The 27219-nt window shown below is 41.2% G+C and overlaps 1 protein-coding gene across 1 annotated transcript in view; it reads right to left on the bottom strand.

The window, feature by feature from the left end:
* Nucleotides 1-27219, bottom strand: part of cdh2 (cadherin 2, type 1, N-cadherin (neuronal)) — a 194914-nt gene that overhangs the window by 53281 nt on the left and 114414 nt on the right. Inside the window, exons 5-7 of the mRNA XM_073045892.1 lie at nucleotides 9897-10052; nucleotides 8588-8732; nucleotides 5796-5968 (exon numbers count right to left, since the gene is read on the bottom strand). Coding sequence (XP_072901993.1) covers nucleotides 5796-5968; nucleotides 8588-8732; nucleotides 9897-10052 — 474 coding nt within the window. The remainder of the gene's footprint in view (nucleotides 1-5795; nucleotides 5969-8587; nucleotides 8733-9896; nucleotides 10053-27219) is intronic.

Below are 27219 nucleotides of genomic sequence, written 5' to 3' on the forward strand. Positions count from 1 at the left end.
GTGTATGGTGCATTGGCCTTCATCAACTGTGGGATTGAGTTTAAGAGCCGAGAGGTAATGTTGCAGCTATATAGGACCCTGGTCAGAGCCACTTGGAGAACTGTGCTCGATTCTGGTCACTTCACTACAGGAAGGATGTGGAAACCATAGAAAGAGTGCAGAGGAGATTTACAAGGATGCTGCCTTGATCGGGGAACATGCCTTATGAGAATAGGTTGAGTGAACTCGCCCTTTTCTCCTTGGAGCAACTGAGGACAAGAGGTATCCTGATAGAGGTGTATAAGATGAGAGTCATTGATCGTGTGGATAGTCAAAGGCTTTTTCCCCAGGACTGAAATGGTTGCCACAAGAGGACACAGGTTTAAGTTGCTGGGGAGTAGGTACAGAGGAGACGTCAGGGGTAAGTTTTTTTAAATAAAACTCAAGAGTGGTGAGTGTGTGGAATGGGCTGCCAGCAACGGCAGAAATGGTACATGGAGCTTAGAAAAATTAAGAAGGCTATAGGTAAGCCTAGGTAGTTCTAAGGTAAGGACATGATCCGCACAGCTTTCTGGGCCAAAGGGCCTGTGTTGCTGTAGGTTTCTATGTTTCTAATGACCAATTAACCAACAAACAGGTACTGCATGTCTTTGGACTGTGGGAGGAAACTGGAGCATTCGGAGGAAACCAACATACAGAATAAAGTGTAAAAGATACTGGAAAAGTGCAGTGCAGGTAAACAATAAGTACAAGATCATAATAAGGTAGATCGTGAGGCCACTTTCTACTGTCCAAGAGTCTGATAACAGCAGGACAGAAGCTGTATTTGAGCTTAGTGATACTTGCTTTCAGGTGTTTGTATCTTCTGCTCGACTTGGGGATGGGGAAGAGAGAATGTCAGGGGTGGATCGTGTCTTTGATTATTCTGCCTGCTTTCAGCGAGACGTACAGACAGGGTCGATGGGGGGGAGGGGGGTAGTGAACTAAACAGAATACTCCAAATGTGGCCCAACCAATGATTCATATGCCTGCAACATGACTCATCTAGTCTGCTCTAACAGCACGAGCTTGGCACAGACCGTTTACCATCAAGGGAGAGCTGGGAGGCAGGTGCCCAGGAACACCACCATCTGCAGATCACACACTCTTCCGCCATTGCTGTTGCTGGGTCTGAATCCCGGCACCATCTCCTTAACACTGGAAGGGCAACTTCATCAGAAGGACCCCAGTGATTTCAGGGCTGGTTTACCAGGATCCTCTCGAGGAAAATGTTTAAAGGAGATGTGTAAGGGGTGTTTTCCCGCTACACAGCGAGTGGTGGGTGAGAGAGGAAGCAGGGTATAACAGCAAGGGTTAAGTGGGATTTAGAAAGACACCTGAACAAGCAGGGAACACAACACAGGCCACGTGCAGGGAGGGGTTGGTTTCAATTGTCATCATGGTTGCCAGACACATCATGAGTCCCTGTACCATTCCAAGCCCCATATTTAATCCTGAAAGAATGTGTACATTTCAGTGAGATTCTCTGTGCATACCAGCTTGAACACTCCAAATATTTGCTCATATAAGTGATTCGCTCATGCCCTCTGACCTCTCTGTCATTGTTCCTGCAATGGTTGATCTTCTCACCACTGTAGGTGGCAGGGATCCTGATTCAGAATCTTGCACACAGGATGTGTTTCCTTACTCCATCTGGCTACTGCTGGCTCACTCCTGTTCCAGTTCATCTGACTCCTGCTGCTCCCTTTCCAATAAACCAGAAATTAAATTCTCCTACCTCAAGTATTAATATTCTCTGTATGAAGTGAAATTCTCACCTCAGTTCTGGCCTCTATTTCAGGCAGTTCTGCTACAACATGACAGTTATGTTCCTCAGAAACACTATTATGGGAAGTCACATTATAGCAGAACTTCCTTTTACAGTGAAAGACGACTAAAAATAATGATAGAGCTGTGTAAGATGATATAAAACAGTACAGTACAGGCCCTTCAGGTCACAATCTTCTAATCTAGCTCACCATCAGTCTAACCCTTCCCTCCCACATAGCTCTCTATTTTTTGTTCCCATCCATGTCCCTATAAAAGGAGTCTTTTAGCTATCTCTAACACAGGGGTCACCAACCTTTTTTTGCACCGTGGACCAGTTTAATATTGGCAATATTCTTGCGGACCGGCTGACAGGAGGGGGGCGGTGGTGGGGGTGTTAATCACAACCGGAGTATAGGTGATAAGTCAACTAGAAGTCAATTCTAAGTGGCTAATACACTCAATTTCGTTTCTAAAAGGGTTTATCTAACGAATTTAATATTAAACACACAGCGCATATTTTCCTCGCATGAATATAGTGACAAGTCACTTATAAGTCAGTAGCATCATAACATTGTAAGTAACGTTTGGATATTAAACACACAGTGCATATTTTCCTCATATGAACATATAAAACCATTGCAACACACCAGTGAGAGGACAAGGTAAGGGGCTGGAGGTTCCCATACCGGGGCCGCGGCGGTCGCAGTCCGGAGAGAGCGACCGACTGAGCGAGGAGAGCGACAGGGCATGTGCTCACCCCCCTTGTAGGTAGGTAGAACCTATCGGCCGACAAAAGTTTGGCTCGAGGGATGACTTTCAGTAGATCGCAGCGAGGTAGCTGCTCTGCTACTTACAAAACCCTGAGCCCAAATTAGGTCGTCTTGAGAATATTTTAGCACTGGGTTCCCCACGAACATTCGGTGTGGTAAACAGGTTTAGAGGCGGCATCAATCTGTCCGCGCTCCAGGCCAGTAGCAATGGCACTTCTCGCCGGCCGCGAGAGGCGGCCGGTTACCCGAGTCCAAACAGTGATCCCTGGCATGAAAATATCACTGCGTTTAGGCAACTGATGACATTGCGTGGGTAATGACCTCGTTCAAGTTCAACAGTGGGCGCGACAGGGAACGAGGAAAGGTGCAGCTGACTCATATTGTTTCCTCACGGCCCGGTGAGACTGTATGTATACTTGCTATCTTATATGTGCTGTGTATGACTTGTGCTGTGTTTGACTGATGGTACTGCGTTCTGAAACTTGGCCCCGAAGTAACAGTTTAATTTGGCTGTATTCATGGATATTCAGGTATGGTTGAATTAAAGTTACACTTGAATGTGAACTTGAATGTGAACATGGGCCATACTATGCTGCTGTTCTCACTCTGATGCATGACTGTGTCACAGGATCTACTTCAAACCGTGTCATCAGGTTTGCAGATGACACAACAATGGTTGTCGACGAGACGGAGTAGAGAGAGGAAGTGGAGTGGCTGGTGGATTGGTGTGAGAATTACAACCTAAGCCCGAACGTACAGAAGACAGAAATCATTGTGGACTTCAGGAAACCGCAGACAAACCACCCCCTCAGCAAATACATGGCTCCTCCATAGAGAGAGCTAAGTGCACCAAGTTCCTGGGAGTTCACACCATGGATGACCTTAATCAGTTCCCTAACCAAGAAAGCACAACAGCTTTCTAAGAAGATTGAGGCCAGCAAGTCTCCTCCACCCCCCAGTGTTTTACAGAAGCACAGCTGAAAGCCGCCTGACAAGTTTCATCTCCATCTGGTACAGGAGCAACAGAGCATTGGACCAGTATTCCCTACAAAGGACTGTGAGAACAGATGAGATGATCATAGGGGTCTCACTACCATCCACTGGTGACATCTATCAAGAGCACTGCTGATGCACCATCAATAACTCTCGGAGACGGGAGGTGAACGATAGGCTTTTATTAGCAGCAAAATGGAGCACGGCATCTCGGAGACTGAGGGGGGAGCAGTGCCTCCAATCGCCTTTATACAGGGGTCTGAGGGAGGAGCCACAGGAGCAGTCAGCAGAGGGGTGTGTCCAGACAGGTATATACATAGTTTACCACAACTGCGTACGCAGGGACCTCAGGATTATTAAGGATCCCACCCATCCATCCAACATTCTCTTTAACTGTCTACCATCAGGCAGGAGACCACGATGCATAAAAACAAGACCGGTCAGGATGAGAAACAGGTTCTTCCCCAGAACATTAGGCTTTTGAACTCCCTGCATCACTGGTTAAGCTGTTTCATACCTTACAATATTTAAAATTAATACATTTTAGTTTGTTATTTATGTGTGATTCTTCTGTAGATTTTATCCTTACCTTCAAAAGCTATCGTGTGTTTCATGTATGTACTACTCTGCTTTACACCCTGGTTCAGAGAAATGTCGTCTCGTTTCTACATACATTACATGGTTATATAAATACATGTATATAGTTAAATAAGAACAAACTTGCACTGTTTTATATTCTATGTCCTAGAACAGGGCTGTGGTTGTCTTCCCAGCACAGATTTAAATAGGTTTGCCCAATCACACTACAGCCAGTGTGACCCACTTAATGCAAATAGTGTTCCCTAATACAGGATGCCCCCCATTCTCGTTTCTCCCATCAGGCAACAAATACAATTCAGTGAATGGAATCCAAACATGAAAGATTGGGTTTCTACAGCAGTTTTCACATTTCTTTCCAGTCAACATCGGGCAGAAATTATTAAAGTTTGAGAACACCTACCACCAGATTGAAAGACAGTTTCTATCTCACAGTTAGACTCTTGAATGGACCCCTCATCCACTAACGATAAACTCGATCTCCTCATCTATTTTGTTGCTGCCCTGCACTTTCTGCCTGCAGTGCGTTTCTCTGTAACAATGGCACTACATTCTGTTTTCCATTTTACCACCTTGATGTAATTATGTAGGGAATGTCCAGTCTGGATGGCACACAAACAAAAGCTTTTCACTGAAACTCAATAATAAGCCAATACCAATTGCATTATAACCAATTTGTGTTATGCAAAGATGTATTATAGCAGAAATAGCTGCATTTATCTTGTCTACTTATTAAGGCTCCCATGGATAGAAACAGCTACCTCCTAACAACTAATCCTATAAGCACCTCCTTTATTTAAATAGAAGCTGCTAAATCCCTCTTTAACCTCCACTGATCAAACAATTCCAGCCTCTCTCATGTCCCTGGAGTTGAAACCACCAACCTGAGATGCCCAGAGTTACTCTGAAGATCAAACCCGTGACACCACATCACCCGCTCTTAAACCCCATGAGAGCCAATGTGAATTAAGTCAGAGAGCTTCTGACTTGGGATTCTAATTAAACAGCAGTGTAAAGCAAAAGCATTAACCTTTTCCTGCAGGTATTTATTCATCAGTGTGGTACAGGCACGGGACAGACCCTTCGGCCCACATTGTTGTGCTGAACTAATTAACCTCTAACTCCTACTCCCTCTTGCTTTCACGTGGTCCAAGTTCTGCACAGAGTCTCTTATGTTCCCTATTCACACCTGCTTCCACCACCACCCCAAGCAGTGCATCCCAGACACCCAGCACTCTGTACTTTCCTCCCACTACATACCCTCTGGTATTTAACATTTCAACCCTGGGAAAAAGATGCTTGCTGTCTATGCCTCATTAATTTTTATAAACTTCTATCAAATCTCCCCACAGCCTCTGCTACTTCAGAGAAAACAACCCAAGTTTATCCAACATTTCCTTATAGCTTATATCCTTTAATCCTGGTAAACCTTCGCACCCTCTTCAATGCCTCCACATCCTTCCTATAATGAGGTGACAGAACAGAACGTGATCTAACCAGAGCTTTACAAACATAGCTTCTTGGCTCTCAAACTCAATGTCTCAACTAATAAAGGCAAGCACACTAAATGCCTTCTTTGCAGTTACTTCCAGGGAGCCAAGCCCCAGGACCCCAACATCACGGACAATGTTGATTGGTATACATTACCTCGCGGTCAAGCCCCGCTGCCACGGTGACGATATCCCCAGTCTGATTATTGATGGTGAACATGTTTGAAGAAGGGCTGCTTGGTGTCTGGGAAAGGATCTTGTATCGCAATATACCATTAGCCGTGTTTGGGTCATCGGCATCAACTGCAGTAACAGTCATTACAAATGTGCCTGAGGAAGACATTAATGACTTTAAACGTTTATGGGGAAAAAAAAACTTATTTCCTTCATTGTCACATCAAATATAGCATAAACAAAGCTCCACCCACCCAGACATTCTCTCTCCCCGCTGCCTTGGGAAAGCAGCCAATATAATCAAAGACCTACCTGACTCCAGGCATTCTCTCTTCACCTCCTCCTCCTCCCCCCCACCCCACAAGACAGAAGATACAAAAGCCTGAAAGCACATACCACCAGGCTCAGGGACAGCTTCTACCCCACATAAGGCTACATTGGCAATTGAATAGCTCCCTAACACGATAAAATGGACTCCTGACCTCACAAGCTACCGTGTTATGATCTTGGATTGTTATGTCTGCACGTTCCCTGTATCTGTAACACTCAGCTCCAGGAAAGTGATGCAGAGGTTGATAGGGTGGCAAAGGAGGCACGTAGTATGCTTGCCTTAATTAGCTGAGGCACTGAGCTCAAGAGCAAGATAGTTTGTTACACTTTATAAAGGCATATAAAATCTAGAGGACATGTATAGTGTGGAAGTGCACAGAGTTTTTCCCAGGGTCAGGCAATCAAGAACTAAGAGCATGGGTTTAAGCTGAGAGCAGAGAGATTTAATAGGTACTTGAGGGACAACTTTTTCCACCTAGAGGGTGGTTAGTTTATAGAATCAGCAGCCTGAGGAAGTGGTTGCAGCAGGTAACATTTAACAGGAAAGAAGACAGGATAAGTTTAGAGGGTTATGAGCCAAATGCAGGCAAATGAGGTGAGCCGAGATGGGCATTCTGGTCAGCATGGACCAGTTAGGCCAAGGGCCTGTTTCTATGATATATAATTCCAATTCTGACTTGGGTATTAAATGCACCTTAATCCTGAATCAGTGCTTCTTTGTTGAAAGCCATCAGGGAAGAAATAATCATTCAATCCTCCTGTCAGCCCCTTTCTGAATCATGACTGTGAACCACCCTGTATTATGCCATCTTGCACCCACTCTGTTTGCAGAGCAACCTCCTTAAGCCAGGCACTAAACTGGAAAACCTTCAGTGTCCGTCTCTAATCCAACAGCTTCAGTAAATGCAACAGCAGAATTACCCATTCTCAGGACAATTCCAAATGGGTAACAACTCATCCTGGGGACTGATTTGACAATCCTAATCCAACAAGGTGAGGCTTGGAGAGAAAAATCTAGTTACAAACCAGAAAACTGTTATTATGCACTTGTTTTGCTTGACAAACTTCAGGAGATCTTGTGAGATCAGGAGATCAGAAGGTTATAAGAGGATATAGACAGGCTGCAGAGTTGGGCAGAAATATGACAGATGGAGTTCAATCCGGACAAGTGTAAGGTGATGCATTTTGGAAGGACAAACCAGAAGACTGAGTACAGGATTAATGATCAGTTGCTTAAGAGTGTGGATGAACAAAGGGACCTTGGGGTTCAAATCCATACATCCCTCAAGGTCGCTACACAGGTTGATAGGGTGGTTAAGAAGGCTTATGGATTGCTAGGCTTCATTAACAAGGGGATTGAGTTCAAGAGTAGAGAGGTCATGTTGCAACTCTACAAATCTCTGGTGAGAGTATTGTGTTCAATTCTGGTCACCTCATTATAGGAAGGATGTAGAAGCTATGGAGAGGGTGCAGAGGAGATTTACCAGGATGTTGCCTGATTTGGAGAACAAGTCATATGAAGCAAGGTTAGCAGAGCTGGGACTTTTCTCTTTGGAGCGTAGAAGAATGAGAGGGGACTTGATAGAGGTCTACAAGATTATGAGAGGCATAGATAGGGTGGATAGTCAGTACCTGTTTCCCAGGGCACCAATAGCAAACACCAGAGGGCATATCAAGTCAAGTCACTTTTATTGTCATTTCGACCATAACTGCTGGTACAGTACATAGTAAAAATAAGACGACATTTTTCAGGACCATGGTGTTACATGACGGTACAAAAACTAGACTGAACTACGTAAAAAAAAAAACAGAAAACTACACTAGACTACAGACCTACACAGGACTACATAAAGTGCACAAAAACAGTGCAAGCATTACAATAAATAATAAACAGGACAATAGGGCAAGATGTCAGTCCAGGCTTCGGGTATTGAGGAGTCTGATAGCTTGGGGGAAGAAACTGTTACATAGTCTGGTCATGAGAGCCCGAATGCTTTGGAGCCTTTTCCCAGACGGCAGGAGGGAGAAGAGATTTTATGTTTTGTGTATGTACAAAATTAAGGGAGGAAAGTTTAGGGGAGACATCAGGGGTAAGTTTTTTTACACAGACGATTGTGAGTGCCTGCAATGACTTGCCAGGGATGGTGGTGGAGGCTAAAACATTAGGGGTATTTAAGAGCCTCTTGGACAGGCACATGGATGAAAGAAAAATGAAGGGTTATGGGGTAGTGTGGGTTTAGTACTTTTTTTTAAAAGGATTATATGGGTTGGCACAACATGGAGGGCTGAAGGGCCTGTACTGTGCTGTGGTGTTCTATGGATCACAAAACAGTTATACTTGAGCATGAACCATGAACAAGTGGCCATTTCCAACAACCCCCGTGCTATCTGTATGCCACTGCATACTTTGCACTGCAAACATCGCAAGCTCGTTATCAAACATACCTGGCTTTGACACTTCAGGAACAGATCCATTCCAGATTTGATGCAGAAATTCGGGTCGGTTGTCATTCATATCAATAACATTTATAACAATGTCGATGGGGTTTTCCACTTGATTCCCATTTAAGTCTACCGCATGAGCTCTGAGCTGCAGCACAAAATACAACAGCTATAAAGATCAGCTCATGTTTAACATCAGCTCAACAAAAACACCCAGCCCACTGCCAAACCCCACCAACTAATATTCCCATTCACAGATTTAGCAACAGTACAACATTCTGGATTGCATAGGAACTTTCCCATCAGGATAAGGTCTAAAACTTTCCAAGACTGATTGATGGGTAGATCCAATAAGATGCTTTACAACCCTGTAATCTGTTGTAAGTGGAACCAATAATTTGTCTTTAGAATAATGCTGTACTTCAAGAGGACATTCCTTATTAATTATAATCAGTGAACAGCGGGGCCCTGGGGAGCATTGTGTATAGGAGTACAAGTATATGGCTTTCTGTGTGTCATAGGTCCATAGGGTGGAGATCGCACAGTTTGGATCATTGGCCTTCATCAGTCAGGGCATTGTGTATAGGAGTTGGGAGGTTATGTTGCAGTTGTACAAAGCTTGGAGAACTGAGTTCAGTTTTGGTCACCTGCGCAGGTTATTTAACTAGATGAAAGATGTTATTTAACTAGAAAGCATGTGGACAAGATGTCACTAAGCTGGAAAAATACAAGGAGATTAACAAGAATGTTGGCAAGACTCAAGTACCGAAGTTACAGGAAGATACCGAAGAGGTCCGAGCAGTGTGAGAGAATGAGCCTCACAGTGGTGGTTAATATCGTGGTTCGGGTGGCGGTGGCAAGGTCAGATGGAATGAAGGCACACAGTTGTTCCAGGGTTGAGCAATCAAAAACTAGAAGACATAGGTTTAAGGTGGGAGGGGGGAAATTTTAAAAGAGACCTCGGGGCAACTTCTTCACGCAGATGGTGGTATGAGCTGCCAGAGGTAGTAGTGAGGCAGGTACAGTACGAGTATTAATAGATACTTGTACTGGTATGTTGACAGGGAAGGTTTAGCAGGCCTTGGTCCAAACATAGGCAGACGGGACTAACTCACTGGGCAACATAGTTGACATGAACGAGTTGGGCTAAATGCCCTGTTTCCATCTTATATGACCACGGCAACTCTAAATTCCCCCCCATTCCGAGCCATCTTTCAGTCTGCATTATTCCGGCTACTCACCTTCCTGCCGTAGGTCAACATGCAACTTCTAAGTGCTTCACTTTAGAATGTTACCAAAAAAAAAAGCTTACATGATAGGAAGCTATTTGCTCCCGATCCAAAGGTTTGGTCACAGCTAGCTGGCCGGAGATGGGACTAATGCTGAAAATCCCAGTTGGTGGTTGGTCGGCTCCTGGTCCGGTGACACTGTAGCGCAATGAACGGTTTTTGTCTCTATCCGATCGGATCTGTTTGTCCAAAAAGAAATAGACATTACTCATTGCCACTCAAAGCACCCAATCCTGGCTAAAGGCAGCTATGGCAATGGCAATTGCTCTGCCCAAGACCACAGAAACTGCACGTGAAGTAGTAAGCTGGTTTATTATTGTCACAGGTACCAAGGTCTTGCATACCATCCATACAGGTCATGTCATTACAATATGCATGGAAGTAACAGAATGCAGTGCAGTAACAGAGAAAGTGCAGTGTAGGTAGACAACAAAGCACAAAGAAAATGCAGAGCAGCGCAGTGGAGTCTGTCCACAATTCCAGCTGGCTTGGGAAAGCAGCCAATATAATCAAAGACCCCACCCACTATGGACATCATCTTCTCCTCGCTCTCCCATCGGGTAGAAGATACAAAAGACTAAAAGGCACATACCACCAGGCTCAAGGACAGCTCCTATCACACTGTTATCACAGTTCTGAATGAACTTCTATTTTTGATCTCTCAACCTACCCTGTCGTGGCCCTTGCACTTTGTTAGCCTATATTGCACTTTCGCTGTAACTGTAACACTATCTCTGCATTGTTTTTCTTTTGTACCACTTCGATATACTTACGTATGGAATAAACTGTCTGAATGGCATGCAGAAAATATCTTAGTACACCTGACAGTAATGAAACAATTATTAGTACCCAGTCATAAGAAATCATCCTGCATTTCCATACTCTTTCACATGCTTTATAGACAATGATGCATTTTGAAAGTCTGGTAGTTATTTAATATGGAAGGGCAATAGAAAAAATTGGATTGGATCACATCCAGTCAATGGACGATATAGAAATATTGGCAGGCTTAACTCAAGATCTTCTAATGGAATTATCATTCAGCCTTGTGTAATGGAACAGAATGACTAGGAGGTACAAGTGCATAGCTTGTTGAAAGCAGCATTACAGGTAGACAGGGTGATGAAAAAGGCATTTAGCACGCTGGACTTCATCCGTCAGGACACTGAGTTTAGGAGCTGGGACATTATATTGCAGTTGTACAAGTTGTCGGTAAGACCACATCTTGGGAGCACCGTGTACAGTTTTGGTCACCTTGTTATAGGGAAGACGTGATCAAACTGGAGAGAGTACTGAGAAGGTTTGCAAAAACATTGCCGGACTAGAGGGCCTGAGTTATAGGGAGAGGTTGGTCAAATTAATTCTTTATACCTTGGAACATAGGAGAAAAGGAGCAACCTTATATAAATGTCTAAAATTCTTTGAAACATCCATAGGACGTATGGTACCAGGTTTTTACCCAGGGTAGGGGTGTCAAAAGTGAGGGGGGCATTGACTTATGGTGAGGGGGAAAGATTTAAAAGGGACCTGAAGGGCAACTTTTTCATGTAGAGGGTGGTGAGTATATGGAACAAACTTCCAGAGGAAGTGGTTGAGGCAGGAACAACAGTATCATTAAGAAGCACTTGGATAGTTACATGGGGGAGGTGGCTGGGCTCCGAGGGATATGGACTGAACACAGGAAATTGGGACTAGCTGAGTGGGCGAAGTGGTCAGCATGGACTGACTGGGTCTAAGGGGCTGTTTTTGTGTTTTATTGCCCCGTGACTCTACAACTTTAGTTGAATAGCCCAGTCAAGACAACCCGCACATAGCGTACTCTTCCCACCAGCTCAGGTTTTGCAGAATGGAAATCAACCCAACCAGCTTCCAAGTCCAAGGCCACTGAGGTAAATATAATCCTTCAGTTATTACAGACACAATACCTACTATGTTGAGCTACAATGCATTGAGACCAATGGGTTAATAAAGTTTAAGGAATTGTATGGGAATATTTATACACTAAACCAGTGAATGCAAGGTTTTAATTTAATTTAAAGATGCTCCAGAATTTTATAGAAAACTGCACAAGTCTCCATAAAAATAGTTCCTAAATCTTACAAACTAGTTATCAAAGTCCACAAGAAGCATTCCTCTCGAATGATACAACACACCACCTCCACTGGCTGTACGATTAACTGTAGCACTTGCTCTCTATGGCCTCACCTCCTACAGAGGTACAGGAGGTAACTGAGTAACCAGTGCAGTTTTGAGCTCAAGGGAGGTACTTATTTCCATTATCCAGGCAGCCTCTCATTCGGGTCATGCCCTCATCTCAGTGATTTCACTGAGTAGCAGGTATAGAGCCTTGAGTCCCACACCATCAGGTTCAAGAATAACTTCTGTTACGTGTGGAGATGATATTGCCCAGAAGGTTCTTTGGAAGTCAAGAATGAGGGGCAAATCTTATGCTTGTAGCCATTTAATTAGACACTCATTACAAGTCAAGTAATGCCAGTCTGTACCAGCAAGCAAGTAAATAGTAACAAAGGAACTCAAACACGTTCTCACTTTATACCACAAACTGGTCTAAGCCAGTTAGTTATGGAACCCTGTGAACAGGTGCTGTCTGACTTACATTTCAGTTTACCAAGAAACTTCAGAAATGTAGAGCCAAAATAAAAATGACTAAAAGTTTACAAACAGGTGATTATACAAATATACAAGGATAAAGAAAGCTAAAACTGCAAGAAAAACTCCAATCTGGACCCCAATTCAAAACTGTATTCCTACAACCCACAAGTTCTTAAACTGACCACAACCCTAACATGACAGACCACCTTACACTACCAAGGGCTTGACTCTAATGATTCAAAAACAAAACCTGAGTATAAAGCTAATCTTTCCCCTCTCTCTTTTTGTATAATTTACATTCTATGTGCTTTCTGTACCTACATGCCTGTGAAGCTGCTGCTTTTCAATGTGCCTGAACCTCACTGCACTTGTGCACATGACAATAAACTCCACTTGACTTCAGACAAGGTTCACAAAGCTGATTTCTGGCATGGAAAGACTTGTCTTGTGAGGTTGCATTTATATTCATTGGAGTGTAAAAGAGTGAGAGATAATCGCATTAAAACATAAGAATCTGAAGACTTAAAGTGGAGTTTATTGTCAATATGTACCACTTCATATATGCATAGATGCAATGAAAAACTTACGTCTAGCAGCATCACTGGTACATAGTCATCATAAAAACAGCATTCACAAGAAAAACATAATTAATCATGAATTATATATAATAGTATTTTTTACAAGAAAGAACAGAATTATAAAAATAATAAACAAAGCCCACTTTAATGCAGTGATCAGTGGTCATCGTGTTTCTACCCGCATCAAGGACCAACACCATCCAGGCTATGTTCTCTTCTCACTGCCGCCTTTGGGAAAGAAATTCAGGAATCTTAAGTCCCACACCACCAAGTTCAGATTATTGCCCTTCAACCATCAGGCTCCTGAACCAGTTCTGGTAACTTTACTCACCTCAACAATCTATGGACTCACTTTCAAGGACCCTACAAGTCATGCTCTCAGTATTAATTATTTTTTTTGTATATGCTCAGTCTGTCTTTTGCACACTGGTTGCTTGTCAGCCTTTACCAGTGTGTAACTTTTCATTGACTCTACTGTACTTCATCGCTCCTGCCTGCAAGAAAATGAATCTCAGGGTAGTATATGGCAACATATACGTACTTTGATAATAAATTTACTCTGTACTTTGTGATGAGGATTGTGTTGGATGGTTCAAGAACTGAACGATTGAACCAGCTGTTCTTGAACCTGGTGGTATGAGACTTCAGGTTTCTGTGCAAGCTGACTGATTACAGCTGTGGGAATGTACGGTGAGATCACTGATGATGGGTGTGGCCACCCTGAGGCAGGGCCTCCTGTGGACTCTACCGCTATGTATGGTGGTGGATATTGAGAACATGTTTCTCCAATCTGGAAAAGGCATCAAGGGGTACAAGAAGACAACAGGAATATGGTGTTGGGATGAAACATGGTTACACAACGTAGTGAAGAGAGTCAAAGGTGGAAATGGTCTACTGTCATTGCTATTTTTCTCCGCGAGGATGGGGTAAGGGTGGCAGATTTCCTTCCCCAAGCAATGCTACTGAACCAGACAGGTTTCTGTGACAATCTGGTGGTTTCCGAGTCAACGTTACAACCCGGATTTTTATTCCTTTCCTAAATTAACCACACTTAATTAAAATTGGTTTATAATTGTCACATGTTCCGAGGTACAGTGAAAACCTTGTCTTGCAAACTGCTCATACCAATCAGGTCATTACACAGTGCGTTGAGGTGGTACAAGGATTTATGCAGAATTAAGTGTTACAGCTACAGAGGAATGGGATTTCAGGTAAACAATAAATGCAAGGTCATAACGAGGTTAAATGTGAAGCCAAACGTTCAACTTAAACCAGCGTGGAAAGAGGATCATCGGCCTACTGAGCCATTGCACACCATCAAGCAGTTAATCCTGAAGTAACAATCGTTCGGTCTTCTGTCCACATTCTCATTTGCCTCCCCCACATTCGATCCCTCACCGACTCACTAGGTGCAGTGCAAAGCAGCCAACAACTAGCCAACCAAGCAGCACATTTTTGAAGGAAACGGGAGCAACCACAGGGAGAAAAATCACACACTTGCCATTGGATCAGAATCAGATTTATTATCACTGGTATGTGATGTGAAATTTGTTAACTTAGCAGCATGCAGTTCAATGCAGTACATAATCTAGCAGAGAAAAAAATAATAATAAACAAGTAAATTGATTACATATATTGAATAGATTAAACAAGTGCTAAACAGAAATACTTTATATTTAAAAAAATGAGGTGGTATTCAAAGATTCAATGACCATTTAGGAATCGGATGGCAAAGTGGAAGAAGCTGTTCCTGAATCGTTGAGTGTGTGCCTTCAGGATTCTGTACCTCCTACCTGATGGTAACAGTGAGAAAAGGGCATGCCCTGGGTGCTGGAGGTCTTTAATAATGGACACTGCCTTTCTGGGACACCGCTCCCTAATGATATCCTGGGTACTTTGTAGGCTAGTACCCAAGATGGAGTTAACTAGATTTACAACCTTCTGCAGCTTCTTTTGGTCCTGTGCAGTAGCCCCTCCATACCAGAGATGCAGCCTGTCAGAATGCTCTCCATGGTACAATTATAGAAGTTTTGTGTATTTTTTGACTCTTAAAGCATAGCCACTGTCTTGCCTTCTTTATAACTACATCAGTATGTTGGGACCAGGTTAGACCCTCAGAGATCTTGACACCCAGGAACTTGAAGCTGCTCACTCTCTCCATTTCTGATCCCCCCCCTATGATGATTGGTATGTGTTCCTTCGTCTTACCCTTCCTGAAGTCCACAATCAGCTCTTTTATCTTATTGACGTTGAGTGCCAGGTTGTTGCTGCAGCACCACTCCACTAGCTGGCATATCTCGCCCCTAGACACCCTGTCGTCACCATCTGAGATTTTACCAACAATGGTTGTATCATCAGCAAATTTATAGATGATATTTGAGCTATGCCTAGCCACACAGTCATGTGCATATAGAAAGTAGAGCAGTGGGCTAAGCACACATCCGAGGTGCGCCAGTGTTGATTGTCAGCGAGGGGGATATGTTATCACCAATTTGCAAAGATTGTCGTCTTCCAGTTAGGAATTCGAGGATCCAATTGCAGAGGGAGGTACAGAGGCCCAGATTCTACAACTTCTCAATCAGGATGTTGGAATGATGGTATTAAATGCTGAGCTATAGTCGATGAACAGCATCCTGATGTGTTTGTGTTGTCCAGGTGATCTAAAGCTGTGTGGAGAGCCATAGAGATTGCACCTGCCGTTGACCTATTGCAATGGGTCCAGGTCCTTGCTGAGGCAGGAGTTCAGTCTAGTCATGTGCAACCTCTCAAAGCATTTCATCACTGTCGATGTGAGCGCTACCAGGCGATACAGGGGTGTATCTACTGAAAATAGCGCCTATGGCAAGCACTGAAATTGCACCCCTATCCAAACATCTGACACCCATCTTTTAGATAACTTTACCATAATATCAGCTCAAAAATACAAGTCAGGCTCATTAATCTTTTAATTAATGAATTATGGCGCTACATGAACATTATAACTGCACCTTCCTTGCTTTCACTGATGCAAATTGGTCTATGATGCGATCAAAGTCAGTTTTTTCAGTTTCTTCTCTTTCTACACTCAGCAGAGCAAGATCACAGAGTCTGCCTTGACCCATGGAGAATCTCAAATATGAAAGTATTAGTTTTAGTTTGCTGAATGATCTCTCACAGCTGGCGATGGAAACTGCGATGGTTAGTATGATCTGAATAGCAATGCAAAGATTGGGGAAGGCACTCTCATCTCCATACAGAACTATAAATTCAAGAAGCTCTTCAGGTCTTGATACTCTCATGTTGACTCACCCTAACAGCAACATTCTGCAATCCAAAATTTCTTCATATAGCTGCTGTTCATCAACATCAGAGCTGTACAATTCGCCCAAATTTTCATACTTCTTCTTTAGGTCGTTACTGTCGGCGCCATAACACAGTCCCTCGATATCGAGAAGGAACCCAAACTTGGTGTCAAGATATCACGCCACTTCTGCTTTTCCTTCTCAATCTGTGACTGAAATACCACATCAATAACTCTTGTTTCCAGTTAAATTTCTTTCCATTGTGTGAAGCATTCCCGATGATTCTTGGCATTTTTATGAACACTAATCCTTTCAGGTGCTTCCCACTGGTTGAATCCACTTTCCTGCTCCAATGAGTATTGGTGGTCTGACCGGGAATAGAGAAGACAACAGATACAAAATGCAGACTTTTTAGAAGGGGAATAGACCAGCCATGAGCGAGTCACTTCCTCACCATTACCATTTCCCAATTTCCTCTTGAACCAAGGTTTGTTCATTGAGCTGTTATTTGTTGGTAGGAAAGGCCCCTCACTGTTCTGGAAATACTTCGAACCCAGCTTTATTATTTCTGTTCTCAACGCGTCAGGCAGAATTGCTTTTCCAGTATCCTTGTCGAACTTCAGAAGTCCAATGTCATGCTGTTCAATCACTACTGGTATGACAGTTCGAGGCTCTTTGACATCATCCAGTTCACTAGGTTCAGCGTCGTCAGGTTCAATCTCATCAATAAACTCAACATCACCACCGTCGCCTTCCCCTCCTGTCATGTCCACATTCTCTGTGGCAGCCTCGCTCTTAATCTCGTCATACTCGAATTTATCTGACTTGACATCCTCCTCGGCTTGTGACACACTTGTACTTGATCCACCTTCAGATTCTAACAAACTTGTAGCAGGTGCAGGCGACTCCATAGAAAGTGTTGAACTACTTGTTCTGGGCTTTTCAAAGAAGGGCATGAAGAACTTGCTCAACTTCTTGGCTTCCTCCACCTCCAACTTTCGTCTCTTCTGTCCTTCAGCTCCATTTTCCTCCTCCTTCGTGAAGAAACATTTCATGGTCTTCTTACACAATGGTCTGAAAATAAGGCCATCCTAGTGCTTCTCACCCATGATAATCAAAAACAGATCATACATCTGAAGAAAATTCTTTTTTTTCACTATGAGGATGGCTTGTCTGACTTTAATAGAAACTGCTCAGTAGTGTCCCCCTTCAAGTGGTGCCTAGGGTACGTGCCATACCTTAAATACGCCACTGGGGCGATAGTCATTAAGGCAGCCCACATTAGTCTTCTTGGGCATTGGTATAATTGTTGCCTTTTTGAAGTGGGAACTTCCGCCCATAGCAGTGAGAGGTTGAAAATGTCCATGAATACGCCCGCTTGTTGGTTGGCACAGGTTTTCAGAGCCTTACCAGGTACTCCATCAGGACCTTCTGCCTTGTGAGGATTCACTCTCTTTAAAGACAGTCTAACATTGGCCTCTGAGTCAGAGATCACAGAGTCACCAGGTGCAGTAGGGATCTTCACAGCTGTAGTTGTGTTCTCCCTTTCAAGGCAGGCAAAGAAGGCGTTGAATTCATCTGGTAGTGAAGCATCGCTGCCATTCATGCTATTGGGTTTCACTTTGCAGGAAGTACAGTTGGCCCTCCTTATCCGCCGGGGATTGGTTCCAGGACCCCCCACAGATACCAAAAAGCACGGATGCTCAAGTCCCTTATTCAACCTGTCTCAATGTGGGTGGACTTTAGGACCCGGGGGAGCTCCGGACCCATCGCCCGCGGCTGCTGCTGAATCCGCAGTGTTTCTGTTCCTTTGACAGAAAACTATCACGATTGAAAATAAAGTGGAAATAATAAAGTGATCGGAAAGAGGTGAAATGCCATCGGTCACTGAAAAAGCAACAGGCTACAGTCGGTCAATGATCGGAACAACTTTAAAGGATAAAGTGAGAATATTGGAGCATGTGAAAGGCCCTGCCCCGATGAAAGCTACAATTATTACTAAGCAATGCAGTGGTTTAATTATTGAAATACATACATTTCTTAAGTGTTTTATATGCAAAGAAAGGTAATATACTAAGACAAACATTTGACTAACTGATGCTAAATAATACCAGATGTACCTGTTCAGACTTGCGTACAAATCCGACTTAAAGACTGCCTGTACTTTAAATCATCTCTAGATTACTTATAGTACCCAATCCAATGTAAATGCTATGTAAATAGCTGTTATACTGTATTGTTTAGGGAATAATGACAAAAAAAAAGAAGTCTGTACATGCTCAAACAACGAGTACTGGAGAGAGAACTTCTGGGTTTTCCCCAATCCATGGGTGGTTGAATCTGCACATGCGGAACCCTCGGATAAGCAGGGCCGACTGTAATGTCTTGCAGACCCTGTCAGAGTTGCTGTGCATCTGATGTTGCCTCCAATCTCGTTCGAAATTGTCTCTTTACCCTTGAAATAACCTCCACAAATCATACCTGGTTTTCTGATACAGGCCTGGGTTGTCAGACTTGAATGGCACAGATCTAACCTTCAGCAGACGACATAGCTCCTGGTTCATCCACGGCTTTTGGTTTGGGAATGTACAGCAAGCCTTTGTAGGCACAAACTTATCCACACAGGTTTTAATGAAGTCGGTAACAACTGCAGCACACTCATCCAGGTTCGAAGATGAATCCCTGAATACACCCCAGTCTACTGGGGTGCAGTCCTTTCATTTCATTTTTCAATCTTTTTTATTGATTTTCAAATAAAGAATATACAAATACAAATCGAAAGAGGAGTTTAACAAGTAGATAATATAAAAGACATATAAACAGCAATATTAAAGACAAAAAGCATATAATACCAAACTCAAATAGGTAATATATTATGCTGTTATATATACAATGGTTAGAGAGAAATTACAACTCCTCATAGCAATCGCAAAAAAAAAGATTGGAAATTTTATTGATAGAGAAAGAAAAACCCCAGTAACTAAACTAAAACAAAAAAGAGAGAAAGAAAAAAAAAAGAAAAAGAAAGATTGGGCAGTCCAAATGAGGATAAATTTAAAAAAGAAAGAGAGGGGAAAAAAACACATCCTCCCAGTCATCTCCGAACCTTCATGGACAAGGATATTCTCCAAAGAGAGTAAAGAAAAATAAATAAAGATAAATTAAATCATGTGAAAATATTGAATAAAGGGTCACCAGACTTGTTCAAAATCAAAAGATGTATCAAATGTCCGGCTTCTAATTTTCTCCAAGCTTAAACATGACATGATGGAGGAGAGCCAATAGAAAACAGTAGTCGGGTTAGATTCTTTCCAGTGTAGCAAAATAGCTCTCCTAGCCAGTAAAGTTGAAAAAGCTATCACATGTTGGGCAGAGGCAGACACTTTGCTTGCTTCCTCTGGAATAATCCCAAAAATTGCTGTAAGTGGATTAGGTTGAACATCCATATCTATAACTTTAGATAATATTCCAAACGCATCCCTCCAAAAATTATTTAAACTTACACATGACCAAAACATATGGGTTAGAGTAGCCACTTCTGCATTACATCTATCACAAATAGGGCATATATTAGGAAAAATATGCGCCAATTTATCTTTGGACATATGGGCCCTATGTACTATCTTAAACTGAATTAAAATATGGCGTGTGCAGGTAGATGAATTATTAACTAAATAATAAATTTTACTCCATCGGTTATCTGAGAGTGAATGTTGAAGTTCTACTTCCCAGGAGTGTTGAACCCTATCATTAGGCGATGTGCGAGCATTCATTAACTGTTTATAAATGATAGCTATTAATCGTTTTAGAAAAGGTTTAAACTGAAAAATAACATAAGCCAAATTTGAAGAGCAGATCAAGGGGTAATTTGGTAAAAATCACATAAATTCCTAACTTGTAAACACCTGAAAAAATGTGTATTGGAGATATCATATTTATCCATTAACTGTGAAAGACATTAAACAGTCTTGTAAAAACAAATCTAAAAAAGTTTTTATTCCCTTAATTTTCCATGTTAGAAAAGCCTTATCCAAAGTTGATGGTTTCAAAAAGAAATAAGAATAAATATTACTAGAAAGTAAAAAATCATTCAAATTCAAAAAATCTACGAAATTGAAACCAAGTTTTTAAAGTATGTTTAACAATAGGGTTAAGAGCTTGTTTACCTATTCTGGAGAATGAAAAAGGAAGAGGAGCTCCTAATAAAGAAGCTAATGAAAACCCCATTACTGAATTTTCCTCCAGCTGTAACCATGAAGGGCGATCTTGATCGTCTATATCATAAATCCAAAAAGTAATATAGCGAATATTAATTGCCCAATAATAAAATCTAAAGTTTGGTAAAGCCAGTCCTCCATCTTTTTTTTGATTTTTGCAATAAAAGTTTATTCACTCTAGAGCTTTTATTATTCCAAACATAAGACAAAATCAGAGAGTCTATTTTATCAAAAAATGTTTTTGGAACAAAGGAGGGAACTGCTTGAAATATATATAAAAATTTCATTAGAATAACCATCTTTATAGCATTTATTCGACCTATCAATGACATCGACATAGGTGACCATTTAGAAAGCGCCTGTTGAGTATATTCAACTAAAGGGAAGAAATTATACCTTATATAGATCTTTAAAATTTTTTGTAACTTTGATACCAAGTAAAATGGTTTTTGGCAATATTAAAAGGTATTTGATCATAATAATCAAAATAATTATTAATAGGAAATAATTCACTTTTATGTAAATTAAGTTTATATCCAGAAAAAGTACCAAATTCCATAAATATAGGTAACATAGAAGGAATAGATTTCTTAGGATTTGAAATGTAAACTAATAAATCATCCGTGTATAACGAAACTTTAAGTAATTTATCCCCTCTCCTAAAACCCTGCACAGAATTAGAATCCCGAAGAGCAATAGCAAGTGGTTCTAAAGCCAAATTAAATAATAAAGGGCTAAGGGGACAGTCCTGATGGGTACCTCTATATAATCTAAAGTAAGGAGACTTTTGGTTATTAGTGAGAACCGCAGCTACCGGGGCATGATAAATCAATTTAATCCAGGAGATAAATCCTGGACCAAAACTGAACCTCTTCAAAACCTGAAATAGATAAGGCCACTCCACCCTGTCAAAGGCTTTCTCTGCAACCAAAGATACAGTACATTCAGATTCTTTGGTTGAGGGGGAATAAATGATATTTAATAATCTTCAAGTATTAAAATGTGAGTACCTATTTTTAATAAATCCTTTTTGATCGTTTGAGATAACATTAGGCAAGATACTCTCAAGCTTATTTGCTAGAATCTTAGAGAGGATTTTAAAATCTACATTCAGTAAAGAAATAGGTCTATAGGATACACAATCCAGTGGGTCTTTCCCTTTTTTTGGAGTCAATGAAATTAGTGCTTCATAAAAAGTTTTAGGAAGGTTCCCAGAAGATGTAGAATCAGTGAACGTTTGATGAAGATGTGGTATAAGCGTTTCGTGAAAGGTCTTGTAAAATTCTACCGTATAACCATCAGGTCCTGGAGCTTTACCTAATTGCATAGAGGATATAGCCTTGGCTATCTCCTCTTGTTTAATAGGTGCATCTAACATATCAACATCTTGAATCGAAATTTGAGTTATGTTTAACCTTTGCAAAAAACTATTCATAGTGATATTACTATCAGAGAATTCAGATTTATAAAGATTAGAATAAAAGTCCATAAATATCTTATTAATTTCTTAAGGATCTAAAGTTTCTGTTCTATCTGGTCGGCGAATTTTTAAAATCTGTCTTCTGACCATCCCAGCCTTTAACTGACCCACTAAAAGTTTAGCAGATTTTTCCCCATGTATATAAAATAAACTTTTAGATTTAAAAATTTGCTGTTCAATGGGAAAGGTCAGAAGTAAATCATACTGTGATTGAAGTTCGACCCTTTCTTTATATAGGTCTTCAGTAGGTTTAACTGAATATGCTTTATCTGTTTAATTTTATTAATAAGCACTGACAATTCCGCTTTAGTTTTCTTTCTCAAGGCTGCTGAATATGAGATTATCTGTCCCCTAAGAAAAGATTTCAAGGTGTCCCATATAACCAGATTTGACATTCCTTCAGTTGTATTAAATTCAAAAAATATAGAAATTTGCTCCTTAATAAAATTAACAAAAGCTGGATCCTGTAACAAAATGGGGTTCAATCTCCACTGTGAGATTTTCAAAAATCTATCCGGGAGCTTAAGGGTTAACTTTAAAGGCACATGATCTGAAAGCGCAATGATGTCATACACACATTCAACAACGGAGTTTAACAGAATTGTATCTAAAAAAAGTAATCAATTCGGGAATATTTGTGATGGACATGTGAAAAAATAGGAGAAATCTTTATCATTGGGGTGTTTATATCTCCAAATATCGACAAGGCCATATTCTAATAAAAAAGAGTTAATACAAGCTGCCGCTTTATTAGGAAGCGACGGATTGGTTGCTGACCTGTCAATCGCCGGATTTAAGCAACAGTTAAAGTCACCACCCATAATCAGCTTATATTCATTGAGATTCGGTAACTCTGAAAAAAGTTTCTTAAAAAAATCAGAATTATCTACGTTAGGTGCGTATACACACACCAGAGCTACCTTTTGCTCGCATAATAAACCAGTAACAATTAAAATATCTTCCAATCAAATCAGTAGTAGTATTAAGGTGTACAAAAGGGGTTTTGGGACTAAGAAATATAGAAACACCTCCTGTTTTACTATCTGACAGTGAGTGAAAAAGAGGTCCTTTCCAAAAGTGAAAAAATCTATCCCCATCCTGTTTTTGTATATGATTTTCTTGCGCAAAAATAATATCAGCATTGTGTTTTTAATTTCTTAAAAATCTTTTTACACTTAATGGGATGATTGACACCGTTCCAATTCCAAGATATTATATTAATTTTATTAACATCCATGTTTAAAATCGAGTTTAATATTATATAAAAGAAATGTTACGCAAGTACAGATTAAACCAAAAGGCACGGGTACAACCAGAAGGAGTAACGCATTTACGAAAGAGAAATCCATCAAAGGAACTGCCCAATCAAGAAAAAAAACTACTCTAATAGACCCCTCCCCCTCCCCCTCCCCCTGCCCAATAGATAGAAAGGAAGAAACCAATAGGCTGGTCCCATGCTAACTAATCACCTTTGACCCTGTTCTCCAACTTGCAGCTCCATATATAAAAAAAAGCAAAAATCCCACGGAAAATAGCCATAATAAAAGGCACAAACAGAATTCAACTACTATAATGTTGTGTCTAACATTAATAAAAACATAATCAACAACTGCCATCTTAGAATCAGCTAAAGTAGCTTAAACACATATTCAAAAGAAAGAATAAATCCGAGCGAATAATGTTACAAAGAATATTCTTTCTCTCGAAAAATAAAAATAAATGAATATGTGTATATAACAGACCTAAAACTATAAGTATTAAAACAAATAAAAAAATAAAAAGATTAATACACAACAGGTCCTACACGGACCACTAAAGTACAATACTATAAAGGTTCCCTACAAACCAGTTATATATGTATTAATCATTAATAAGGTAAAAAAAAAATTAAATCGACCACGTCCCATACCAGAGAGTGAAAAGGTATAACATGTACTTAACTCAAAAGCTCCATAAACAACTCATACAGCAGATACTTCAAAACTGGCTATTGAATAATCGATGTAACTTTAATATTTTATTCAGTAGGCTTAACTTTAAAGTTTTTAATATACTCCCATCTCTCCTGAGGAGAGTAGATTCTCAATGGTTGAGATTTTTCAGGAAAAATTATCAGCTTTGCTGGAAAGCGAAGGGAGGGATTTAAATCTAATTTATACATTTCACTCATAACTTCTCGATATTTCTTTCTTTCATCAAAGATTTTGGGAGGATAATCTTCAACTATACGAATGTGTGTTGAATTAAAGAGTAATTTCCGTTTCTTTCTGGCTTCTCGAAGAATAGCTTCTTTAGTTGTATAATAATGCAAAGAAAGTACAACTGCTCGAGGACGTAATTCGGCTGAACGCCGAGAGAATGGAATTCTGTGAGCTCTGTCGATTAAGGGGCTAGCTTCGAGGGTCCCATTGAAAAGTGAGTACAGCATATCTGAAAAGAATTTTAACAGATCGCCAGCTTCAGTATTTTCAGGCAGTCCCAGAATACGCAGATTCCTCCGACGCCCTCTACTATCTAAATCAACCATTCTTTTCTTTGTTTTAGATAGTTCCGAGGTAATTTCATTGATTTTCTTTTCCATTGAAGATATCTTCATTCCTTGATCTTTAATAGTTTGCTTGAATAAATCATGCTCGCTCTCGATTCGGGTTGTAGTCTGCTGAAGTGTTTGAAGTTGAGAATCCAAGTTTTTCAGCGAGTCTTGAATCGTAGAAATAGCTTTTTCGAGCTTCCCGTTTGAACCGGTCAGCTTATCAACTTTAATATTAAGCGATCTGAATTCCGACTTCATGTCTTGTATTGAAGAAAATATTCCCGCTAGTGTAACAGGTTCCTCTGTTTTCTTGGTTTGTTCGTTTGCTCCATTTCGGGGAACGTCTTGCCACTTCTTAATTCAATACCAGAACGACTTTTTTCGGCCATTGAAATTAAGTTGTAAAGTCCTTCAGTAGAAATAATAAATCCTTCAGTAGAAATAGTAAGTCATTAGAACTAAAAGGGATCTGTTAGTGGGATACAAAATGTATTAGAAGAGAGAGAGCCGCTAGAAACGCGACCTACTCCATATGCTGCAAAGATGGAGAATCTCAATGCAGTCCTGTAGGCACTCCTGTGCTTCCCTTGTCCACACCTTCTTGATCCTCACTACTGGCACTGCAGTCTTCAGTCTCTGCCTATACTCAGGGAGTAGAAGTACAGCCAGGTGATCAGACTCCCTGAAGTGAGGGTGTGGAATAGCACGGTAGGCATTCTTGATGGTGATGTAGCAATGGTCCAGTGTGTTGTTTCCTCTGGTATTGCAAGTTATCTGTTGATCGTAGTTGCTTAGTGATTTTTTTTAGACTGGCCTGGTTAAAATCTCCCAAAACAATGGTGAAGGTATTAGGGTGCGCTGTTTCGGGCATGTTGATCCCATTGCTCGACTGATATTGGCCTGAGGTGGAATGTAAACTGCTACCAGAACGACCCTGGAGAACTCCTGCGGTTGGTAAAAAGGACGACACTTTACTGCTAGATATTCCAGGTCTGGTGATCAGAATTGGGACAGCACTGATATATTTGTGCACCAAGAAGAGTTGATCATGAGGCATACTCCTCCACCTCTGCTTTTGACTCTAAAGATCTATCCTGACACTGTATAGTAAACTCTCAATCTGGATCACTGCATCCAGTCCAGAAGGGGTTAACCAGGATTTTGTGAAACAAAGGACACACGCAGTCCTAATATCCCTCTGATTCAGCACCCTGACTCTGACATCATCGATTTTATTCACCAGAGACTGCACGTTCGCCAGCAAGATCGTCGGTACAGGGAGTTTAAAATTGTTTCCTTAAGAGCATTTGTAATCCTGATCTACACCAGCACTTCCTCCGTGATGTCCTCCGTGGGCGCTTCCGACCACAATCGGTGTTGTTTCTGTCAGTTTTAAGCAGCGATAGTTTGTTTAAATGCATTAAGACATCTTTGTTAACTGTTCTGACCTTGGAAGCAGACGTGCTTTTTAGCTGTATCAGGCTGAAATGGGAATATTTAATTGTATCCATTGAGAGTTCTGCCTAGGCACCCCGGAATTAAATACTTCCCAGACTGAGCCCATGTCACTGGGACTGTGAGATAGCAGCTCAACTGGATGTGCAGTTAAAGTACATCACTAGGTGTTTAGGATTCAAACTCGTGTCTCCATTATCTTGACAATGACGGCAGCATACACTAAGCTACTAAACTTGTATTTCAATAGCATGCTTTTCATGACATTGAGTTTCCTTGCTCGTTGAAACAGTGGGGCTGGTTAATGCAGCCTGTACATAATCTTCTATTCCCTGCACATTCATGTGTCTAATACACTCGTAAAAGCCATTATCGTACCTGCCACTGCCACCACTACCCCTAGCAGCCTGTACCAGGCACCCACCACTCTATGTAATAAAATTGCACCACAATCTTTTAACCCCCCCCCCATAAATGCATGTCTTCTAATTCTTGACTTGTCTACCCTGGGGAGAAGGCCGACTGTCTACCTGATCTAACCCTCTCCTATTTTTATATAAACTTATTTGAGGGGCCCCTCAGCCTAGTATACTCCGAAGAAAACAACCCAAACGTGTCCATCTGCTCTTTACAGCGACAGCCCTCTAATCCTAGGCAGTACCCTGGTGAACCTCCTCTGCACCCTCCAAGCCTCCACATTCATCCTTCCTATAATGGGGCAACCAGAATTTACAAAATATGCCAAATGTGACCTAAGAAAAAGTATAATATAACCTGCAAAATAATTTCCTGACTCTCGTTCCAAGTTAACTTCCCATCCCTTCCTACATTTAACTCAACAAATTCTTAAATGATTCCACAGAACACCTTCTAACTTTGTCTTTGACACCAGTCCTTTGAAAAACAATCCATTTGAATGCAGTTGTGGATTTTCCAGCTGGTTTATTCAAAGTTCATTTTTTTAAGTCTGTTTTGTAATATCTAACTAAATGATAGCGGGAGTGGTTTCGATGGTTTGCTGGGTCTCTAAAGAGTCTGTATACATTTCAATTTTAGAATCTTTTTTCTCTACATGTATGGTCTGTTCAACTGACTCATTGTATTTTCCCAGTAAGACCCAAAACAGACTCCCCCCCCACCCCCGAAAGAGCACACACAAAACCTTCGTCAGGTTCTCGGCCTGAAACGT

This window comes from Hemitrygon akajei, chromosome 1, assembly GCF_048418815.1.
Source record: "Hemitrygon akajei chromosome 1, sHemAka1.3, whole genome shotgun sequence".
Classification (NCBI taxonomy): Eukaryota; Metazoa; Chordata; class Chondrichthyes; order Myliobatiformes; family Dasyatidae; genus Hemitrygon; species Hemitrygon akajei.